The 9,861-nt window shown below is 41.5% G+C and overlaps 1 protein-coding gene across 1 annotated transcript; it reads left to right on the forward strand.

Annotated features, from left to right (window-relative positions):
* The first annotated feature begins 4,395 nt into the window (after positions 1-4,395).
* Positions 4,396-8,112, forward strand: LOC143262639 (uncharacterized). The gene is made up of 6 exons (XM_076528221.1): positions 4,396-4,788; positions 4,937-5,176; positions 5,427-6,128; positions 6,312-6,607; positions 6,683-7,115; positions 7,300-8,112. Exons 1-6 carry the CDS (start codon positions 4,396-4,398, stop codon positions 8,110-8,112), a joined length of 2,877 nt encoding a protein of 958 aa, XP_076384336.1.
* The last annotated feature ends 1,749 nt before the right edge of the window (positions 8,113-9,861 follow it).

Raw genomic sequence — 9,861 nt, forward strand, 5'->3', positions numbered from 1 at the left:
CATGATTTAGCTTCAAATCAATGCGAAGTAGAAGCCTTAGTTTCAAATTCGTGCGAAACGAATGATTTGGCAGCAAATACTTGCGAATATAAGTGTTATAGCTGCAACTGCATGCGAAACAAACGAGTTAGCTTCAAATCCAATCGAAACACATGATTTAGCTTCAAATTCATGCAAAGTAGAAGGCTTAGCTTCAAATCCATGCGAAACGAATTATTTGGCTTCAAATACTTGCGAATATAAGTGATATAGATACATCTGCATGCTAAACAAACGAGTTATCTTCAAATCAATGCGAAACACGTGATTTAGCATCAAATAAATACGAAGTAGAAGGCTTAGCTTCAAATCCATGCGAAACAAATGGTTCAGCTTCAAATAATTGTGATATACATGATTTAGCTTCAACTGCAGGCGAAACAAACGAGTTGGCTTCAAATCCAAGCGAATACATGATTTAGCTTTAAATCAATACGAAGTAGGAGGCTTAGCTTCAAATCCATCCGAAACGAATGATTTATCTTCAAATACTTGCGAATATAAGTGATATTGATTCAACTGCATGCGAATCAAAAGCGTTATCTTCAAACCAAAGCGAAACACATGATTTAGCTCCAAATCAATGCGAAGTTGAAGGCTTAGCTTCATATCCATGCAAAACGAATAGTTTAGCTTCAAATACTTGCGAATATAAGTGATATAGCTTCAACTGCAGGGCGAAACAAACGAGTTGGCTTCAAATCCAAGCGAATACATGATTTAGCTTCAAATCAATACGAAGTAGGAGGCTTAGCTTCAAATCCATGCGAAACGAATGATTTATCTTCAAATACGGGCGAATATAAGTGATATTGGTTCAAATGCAGGGAAAACAAACGAGTTATCTTCAAATCAATGCGAAACACGTGATTTAGCATCAAATAAATGCGAAGTAGAAGGCTTAGCTTCAAATCCATGAGAAACAAATGGTTCAGCTTCAAATAATTGTGATATACATGATTTAGCTTCAACTGCAGGCGAAACAAACGAGTTGGCTTCAAATCCAAGCGAATACATGATTTAGCTTCAAATCAATACGAAGTAGGAGGCTTAGCTTCAAATCCATGCGAAACGAATGATTTATCTTCAAATACTTGCGAATATAAGTAATATAGCGTCAACTGCATGCGAATCAAAAGAGTTGGCTTCAAAACCAAGCGAAACACATGATTTAGATTCAAATTCATGCGAAGAAGAAGGCTTAGCTTCAAATCCATGCGAAACGAATGGTATAGCTTCAAATACTTGTGATATACATGATTTAGCTTCAACTGCATGCGAAACAAACGAGTTAGCTTCAAATCCAAGCGAAACACATGATTTAGCTTCAAATCAATGCGCAGTAGAAGGCTTAGCTTCAAATCCATGCGAAACAAATGGTTCAGCTTCAAATAATTGTGATATACATGATTTAGCTTCAACTGCAGGCGAAACAAACGAGTTGGCTTCAAATCGAAGCGAATACATGATTTAGCTTCAAATTCTTGCGAATCACATGGTTTAGATTCAAATCCTTGCGATACAAATGGTTTAGCTTCAAATACTTGTGATTTATATGATTTAGCTTCGACTGCATGTGAAGCAAACGAGTTTGCTTCAAATCCATGCGAAACACATGGTTTAGCTTCAAATCAATGCGAAGTAAAAGGCTTATCTTCAAATCCATGCGTAACAAATGGTTTTGCTTCAAATACTTGTGATATACATGATTTAGCTTCAACTGCATACCAAAAAAACGAGAGAGGTTCAAATCCATGCGAAACTCATGATGTATCTTCAAATCAATGTGAAGTAGTAGGCTTAGCTACAAATACAAGAGAAACAAATCATTTATCTTCAGATAATTGCGATATATGTGATATAGCTTCAAATGCACGCGAAACAATCGAGTTAGATTCAAATCCATGCTAAATACATGATTTAGTTTCAAATCAATGCGAAGTAGAAGGCTTAGCTTCACATCAATGCGAAACGAATGGTTATCTTCAAATACTTCTGATACAAATTGTTAGTGCACAGCTCTAATGTCTTTATGAGACGGACGTGCATAACCGGCTGTTTTTTGAGCCCAGGTTTTTTGAGAAATCGTTTCGGTCCCGATGGCCGGGACTAGTCATAAAGCAGGAAAGGTTCCGAAGGGTCAGCCTGACATTGTTTTATGACGGTCATGCCTGGAGGAGCTTTCCTGTCCTTGCCGGGGCCCTGCGGCCGTCTGCTTTGAGACGGACCAGCTGATTGGCTATTGCCAAAATCGGGCAGGACCAATCGGCGAGTGATGTGGGTGCGTTGGAGGGATGGTGGTCTGCTGCGAGCGAGGGTATTCTCTGATAGAGACTAGAGTTCGGATAGAAGTCGTAGCAACAAGACATCCTGACCAAGGGTGTACTGTAGTCAGGGGCTAAATACAAAATAGCAGGCAGAATCCGGTTCTTTATTTTATACAGTCCACAAATCTATAGCGTCATAATTCGTCGCTATTATTGACGACGCTATGACGCCCCAACATTTGGTCCTTCGAGCCGGATAGTTGCGGATCGAAACTTTAGTCCTTGGGTTTTCTCAAGCTGGTATTCGGCCTCTGTTTTCAACTGGTGATCTTTGAGGAAGATTTCATCAAGCACGTTACAAGCTACGCCTCTTGGATATTTTGGAGACCACGAAGCTGCCGTTCAGACACGGACATCCTCGTTGACGGAACAGTGGGACTCTCCGAAGGATACAACTCTCGCATGGTCAAGAAGTCTACGATTAGTCAACTACGCTAACAAGGCTCGTTTCTAGGAAATCTCAAATCATCGTTGAGATTTCATCAAGAACGTCACAACCTACGCCTTTTGGATATTTTGGAGACCACGAAGCTGCCGTTCAGACACGGACATCCTCGTTGACGGAACAGCAACACCAGGGCTCCTTTCTACGAAACCTGAAATCATCATTGAGTGAGTAAACGAATCATCTTCCACTCCCAATTTCCTTCCTGTCGTATTCTACTTCCATTAAAATGGCATCTGAAAGTAATGAATCACAAGTTTTGAAAAACTTGAAAAGGAAGCGTGCTACCATTAAGTCGCAAGTAACGCGTTTAGGAGCGCGCGTTGAAACTGCGGAAGGTTCAACGCTCAACTCGCTCGAAACCCTCACCACTAGATTAGATCAGCTTCTTAGTGCGTATGAGGACACACAATTTGAGATAGAAGGCGAAGATGTTTCCTCAGATCATGACGCGGAGAGAGACGCCTTTGAGAAGCATCACGCTACCATCATGAATTCAATAAATTTACGCAAAAATTCATTGAGAAACACGCATAGACCCAATCTCGCAATTAGGAATTCAACAGAATCTCCAAATACTATAAAGGTGACACAAGCTAGCTCTTTACTGCCACAAATTCAAATTAGGCCATTCGACGGCAACCCATTAGAATGGAACAGCTTTCGCGATACATTTGATTCGCTGGTCCACCAGAACGAAGATCTACCGGCCGTACAGAAATTCCGCTTACTTAAAAACGCCTTACGTGGAGAAATAGCGTCGGTGATCACCTCGTTGACTGCATCAGAGGAGAATTATATAGTTGCTTGGGAATTATTACAAAAGCGTTGCAACAAACGTCGGCAAATTGTGTATGCACATTTAAAGTCTTTGTTGGAATTACAAGACGTTAAGGTAGATTCCCCGGACAGACTGCGCAACATTGGAGCACATTTTTAGTTTATCTAATCAGTAACAAGTTAGATAGGAATACCCGCAGAGCTTGGGATCGCACGTTAGAAAATCACGAGTTGCCGCAATTTGGACAGCTAGTCGAATTTATAAATAAACATGCGCGCGGAGACGAACGGGACAATAGCTTTGCTCGCCCGAATCAGCAAACCCAAATAGTAACGCGTTCACGCGAAAAACAACGCCATTTAGGGCAAACTTTCGTAACCACCAATTCGCGAATTGCGTGCAAAATTTGCAAAGGAGAACATTTTGTTTCAAGCTGTTCGAAACTTTTAGAAGTAACCCCTGGAGATCGCTTAGACATCATCAAAAGGGGAAAATTATGCATCAATTGCTTGCGGAGCGGCCACACAGTCGCCTATTGTAGATACACTAACTGCAAAAAGTGTGGTAAAAAACATCATACTCTTCTACATATTGCGGAAAGGGAAACTAATAGTCAATCAGAGATTGAGAGACCCACCTCCCCATCATCCATGCCAAAAACTTTGAGATCCTTTGCCGTTAATAGTCGCAACGAAGTATTATTAGGGACAGCGATCGTTACCTTTGTAACTCGCGATAAGAGTGAACACGATTGTCGTGTGCTGTTAGACAGCGGTTCACAAACAAATTTCATAACCGAAAGAATGGCCGATAAGTTACAATTGAGAAAACGGGAAATAGATTCTTCGGTAGGTGGAATTGCCAATGTCGAGACCCGCGTCAAATATCTGGTCAATGCCGTAATTAAATCACGCACCACCCAATTTAATGATACGGTAACTTTAGTGACGCTTCCTTCCATCACTGGAATGCTACCTTCGCGCCAGGTAAAACGTACCGAAATTGATATTCCGACCGAAATAACGTTAGCTGATCCTGAGTTCAATATTCCGGGCCCAATAGATGCAATTCTCGGGAATCAACTGTTTTTCACACTTTTATGTTTGGGACGAATCAAACTTTGTGCACAAAATATTATCATTCAAGAAACATTAGTAGGTTGGATAGTCACGGGAGCTACAACCAAACAAGAACAAGTAGCAAAGGGAAAACCCTCAAGATCACTGCACGCATCCTCCTTAGACAATGCGCTAACAAAGTTTTGGGAGATAGAAGAAATAGCAGAGCGCAAAAATTTATCTAGCGAAGAACAGGCATGTGAAAATCACTTCGTTGAAAATACAGTTCGCGATGTACATGGACGCTATATCGTGCGCTTGCCATTTAACGATATTCAAGAGATTTTATTCACTCGAACGCAAATTCTGCAAAGACCCTGATCTTCTTATACATTACAAACAATTCCTGTCAGAATATCTAGCATTAGGCCACATGACAGAAGTCAGTGATGCACGAGATGGCAAGGAGTTTTACTTACCGCACCACGCGGTAATAAAGGAGTGCAGCTTCACTACTAAGGTCAGGGTAGTTTTCGATGCCTCGGCTAAATCCTCATCGGGCGTATCCTTAAATGACGCACTTTTGGTCGGTCCCACCATTCAAGATAACTTATGGGCAATTTTACTACGATTTCGCTTTCACATGTTCGTCCTGACAGCAGACATAGAAAAAATGTTTAGGCAGATTAAAATGCATCCCGATGATGCGAAATTTCAAAAAATATTATGGCGCGATTCGAAGGAAGAGTCAATCAAAACGTTCCAATTAAATACAGGTCACGTATGGAACCGCTTCGGCTCCTTTTTTAGCGGTACGATGTCTACAGCAACTAGCCGAAGATGAACAGATCAGATTTCCGAATGCGTCGCGAACCTTTAAAGAAGATTTCTATGTCGATGATTTGCTCACCGGCGCATCTACCTTCAATGAAGCAATCAACTTACGCAATGAGTTGATTGATTTAGCTAGAAATGGGGGCTTCCATCTACGTCAATGGGCCTCAAATAACCATAAGTTGATTAGCGATTTAAAGGACCATGACGATCGACAAGCGATATGCTTAGATCTCAGTCAGACAAAGAAAACTCTGGGAGTTTTCTGGAATCCATCCAGTGATTCCGTAACTTACGCGGTAAACTCCTTTAGCGAAACTAGACTCACTAAGCGAATAGTTTTATCTCAAATAGCGCAATTATTCGACCCCCTTGGACTTCTCGGTCCCGTGATTATACGGGCAAAAATAATTATGCAAGACATTTGGAAGTCGAAAGTCACTTGGGATCAACCAATTCCGCAGGATATAGCCAAGGTGTGGTTAGAAACCAGAAATGAACTGGCTCAATTAGACAATTTTTCGTGCCCTCGGAGGGTAATGTTAGAAACCTCACGAGAAATACAACTCCACGGCTACTGCGATGCTAGTGAAAGGGCCTACGGCGCTTGCATATACATTCGTACCCTAGACCACTCAGGTAGGGTACGGGTCTCTCTATTATGCGCAAAATCCAAAGTAGCCCCTCTTAAAATCCTATCATTACCGCGGTTAGAGCTTTGCGCGGCTAGGTTATTAACGCGATTGAATAAGGAGGTAGCGAAGGCGTTGACCAATATAACTTTTGACGCGATTAGGTTTTGGTCAGATTCAATTATTGTGTTGCAGTGGATTAGGACAGCTCCACATTTGCTGAAAACCTTTGTAGCCAATAGAGTCAGCGAAATTCAAACAGACTCGGACCCACGTAACTGGATGCACGTATCAGGACGTGATAATCCAGCAGATTATATTTCTCGCGGACAATTGGCATCCACATTTATGAATAATAAGGTATGGCTAAACGATCCTGCGTGGCTCTCCCTAGACGAATGCTTTTGGCCACAATTGGACATTCCGCAAAGAGAAATTCTCGAGCGAAAAACCACAATAACGTTCCTTGCACGAGAAGGGACGAATGACCTGTTAACGCGATACTCTTCCATTGCGCGACTTAATAGAATTGTAGCTTACACACTACGATTCATTCACAATTGTAGATCGAAAAACAGACTTACGGGAAATTTATCAACTACAGAAATTCGCAAGGCGCATTTAGTTATCATTAAACAAGCCCAGTTAGAGGCATTTCCGATAGAAATAAACTGTTTGGAACGAAAAACAGCTATGCCCAAAGGGAGCAGAATATTAAATTTAAATCCATTCCTCGATCAGGATAAGCTTCTACGAGTAGGAGGTCGGCTAAGACATGCCCCATTAAGTTACTGTCAAAAACACCCATTGATATTACCCCATAGGCACCATATTACAAATTTGATAATTGAAAGCGAGCACCTACGTCACTGGCACGCAGGCACACAGGCAACTCTTAATGCGGTCCGACAAATTTATTGGCCAATAGATGGAATGAGAGCCATAAAGATCGTCATACACAAATGTATAAGGTGTTTTAGAGTAAAACCAAAGGTCCCAGTATATATAATGGGCGATATAATATATAATGGGCGACTTACCCAAGAACAGAGTCACCAGGGCACGACCGTTTCAAAACGTAGGCGTGGATTATTGTGGTCCATTTTTTATAAAGGAAAAAAAGGTTAGTAATCGTTGCAAAATCAAGACGTATGTAGCGATTTTTGTATGCTTCGTGACCAAGGCCGTTCATCTAGAACTTACATCGGACCTTACCACTGAATCTTGCTTAGGAGCATTCAAGCGATTCTATGCCAGAAGAGGAAAGGCCACGAACATTTACTCCGACAACGGCACTAATTTCGTCGGCGCCAAAAACGAAATTACAGAAGTTCAAAGATTTCTCAGCTCCAACGAGCACAATAGTAAAATTAATCGTTTTTTATCGGACCAGGGAATTAATTGGCACTTCTCTCCGCCTCGGACTCCACACTTTGGTGGATTATGGGAGGCCGCCGTAAAGTCTTTTAAAGGACATCTGTACAAAACTATAGGAAACGAGCTGTTCACATTCGAGCAACTGAACACCTATATTATCGAAGTAGAAGCCATATTGAATTCCTGTCCCCTAACTCCCCTCTCCTCAGATCCGAACGATATTACTGCTTTATCACCCAGTCACTTCCTAATAGGTGATTCGTTAATGCAACTCCCTGAGTACGATTTGCGAGACACACCCGTTAACAAACTTTCGTCATGGCAACACATCCAGCGAGTGAAACAACACTTCTGGAATCGGTGGAGTAATGAATATTTACAGACGCTGCACACCAGAAACAAATGGCATATCCCGAATGACACCCAGCACAAGAAGGGTACATTGGTGATCATCCGGGAAGACAACACACCTCCGTTAACCTGGAAACTAGGACGGATCATTGACATTTGTCCAGGCCGGGACAAAATAGTGAGAGTCGCGACTGTCAAGACGGCCCAGGGGACCTACCAGCGGGCCATTAAAAAATTGTCCCCACTTCCCATTGATGACCCGGAATAAGATAATACACCCAAACACCGTTAGAACTTGTAATCACTCAGAAATTTGTGAATACTTATTCCCATTATGTATACATGCGTATTAGTGTAACTAGAGTTAAGTTAGGACAGTAGTATTGTCAATAAATCGTTACAACGACAAACTAGACCAGCCCTCTTCAAATGTAAATTGAGCGGTGCACTATCAATTTAGTAATTTCGAACGTAACCGTTCAAGGTGGTCGGTATGTTAGTGCACAGCTCTAATGTCTTTATGAGACGGACGTGCATAACCGGCTGTTTTTTGAGCCCAGGTTTTTTGAGAAATCGTTTCGGTCCCGATGGCCGGGACTAGTCATAAAGCAGGAAAGGTTCCGAAGGGTCAGCCTGACATTGTTTTATGACGGTCATGCCTGGAGGAGCTTCCCTGTCCTTGCCGGGGCCCTGCGGCCGTCTGCTTTGAGACGGACCAGCTGATTGGCTATTGCCAAAATCGGGCAGGACCAATCGGCGAGTGATGTGGGTGCGTTGGAGGGATGGTGGTCTGCTGCGAGCGAGGGTATTCTCTGATAGAGACTAGAGTTCGGATAGAAGTCGTAGCAACAAGACATCCTGACCAAGGGTGTACTGTAGTCAGGGGCTAAATACAAAATAGCAGGCAGAATCCGGTTCTTTATTTTATACAGTCCACAAATCTATAGCGTCATAATTCATCGCTATTATTGACGACGCTGTGACGCCCCAACACACATGATTTAGCTTCAAGTGCATGCGAAACAAACGAGTTAGCTTCAAATCCAAGCGAAACACATGATCTAGCTTCAATTTCATGCAGAGTAGAAGTCGTAGCTTCAAATGCAGGCGAAACTATCGAGTTAGCTTCAAATCCATGCGAATCACATGATTTATCTTCAAATCAATGCGAAGTAGAAGGCTTATCTTCGAATCCATGCGAAACAAATGGTTCAGCTTCAAATACTTGTGATATACATGATTTAGCTTCAAATGCAGGCGAAACAAACGAGTAGGCTTCAAAACCAAGCGAAACACGTGATTTAGCTTCAAATCAGTACGAAGTAGAAGGCTTAGTTTCAAATCCATGCGAATCAAATGGTTTAGCTTAAAATACTTGTTTTATACATGATTTAGCATCAACTGCATTGCGAAACAATCGAGTTAGCTTCAAATCCATGCAAAACACATGATTTAGCTTCGAATCAATGCGCACTAGAAGGCTTAGCTTCAAATCCATGCGACACAAATGGTTTAGCTTCAAATACTTGTTTTATACATGATTTAGCATGAACTGCATGCGAAACATACGAGTTAGCATCAAATCCAAGCGAATCACATGATTTAGATTCAAATTCATGCGAAGTAGAAGGCTTAGCTTCAAATCCATGCGAAACGAATGATATAGCTTCAAATACTTGTGATATACATGATTTAGCTTTAATTGCATGCGAAACAAACAAGTTTGCTTCAAATCCAAGCGAAACACATGTTTTAGATTCAAATTCATGCGAAGTAGGAGGCTTAGATTCAAATCCTTGCGATACAACTGGTTTAGCTTCAAATACTTGTTTATACATGATTTAGCTTCAACTGCATGCGAAACAAACGAGTTAGCATCAAATCCATGCGAAACACATGATTTTTCTCCAAATTAAGGCGAAGTGGAAGGCTTAGATTCAAATCCATGCGAATCAAATGGTTTAGCTTCAAATACTTGTGATATACATGACTTGCCTCCAGCTGTATGCGAAACAAA

The sequence above is a fragment of the Megalopta genalis genome, unplaced genomic scaffold (genome assembly GCF_051020955.1).
Source record: "Megalopta genalis isolate 19385.01 unplaced genomic scaffold, iyMegGena1_principal scaffold0158, whole genome shotgun sequence".
NCBI classification, from domain to species: Eukaryota; Metazoa; Arthropoda; class Insecta; order Hymenoptera; family Halictidae; genus Megalopta; species Megalopta genalis.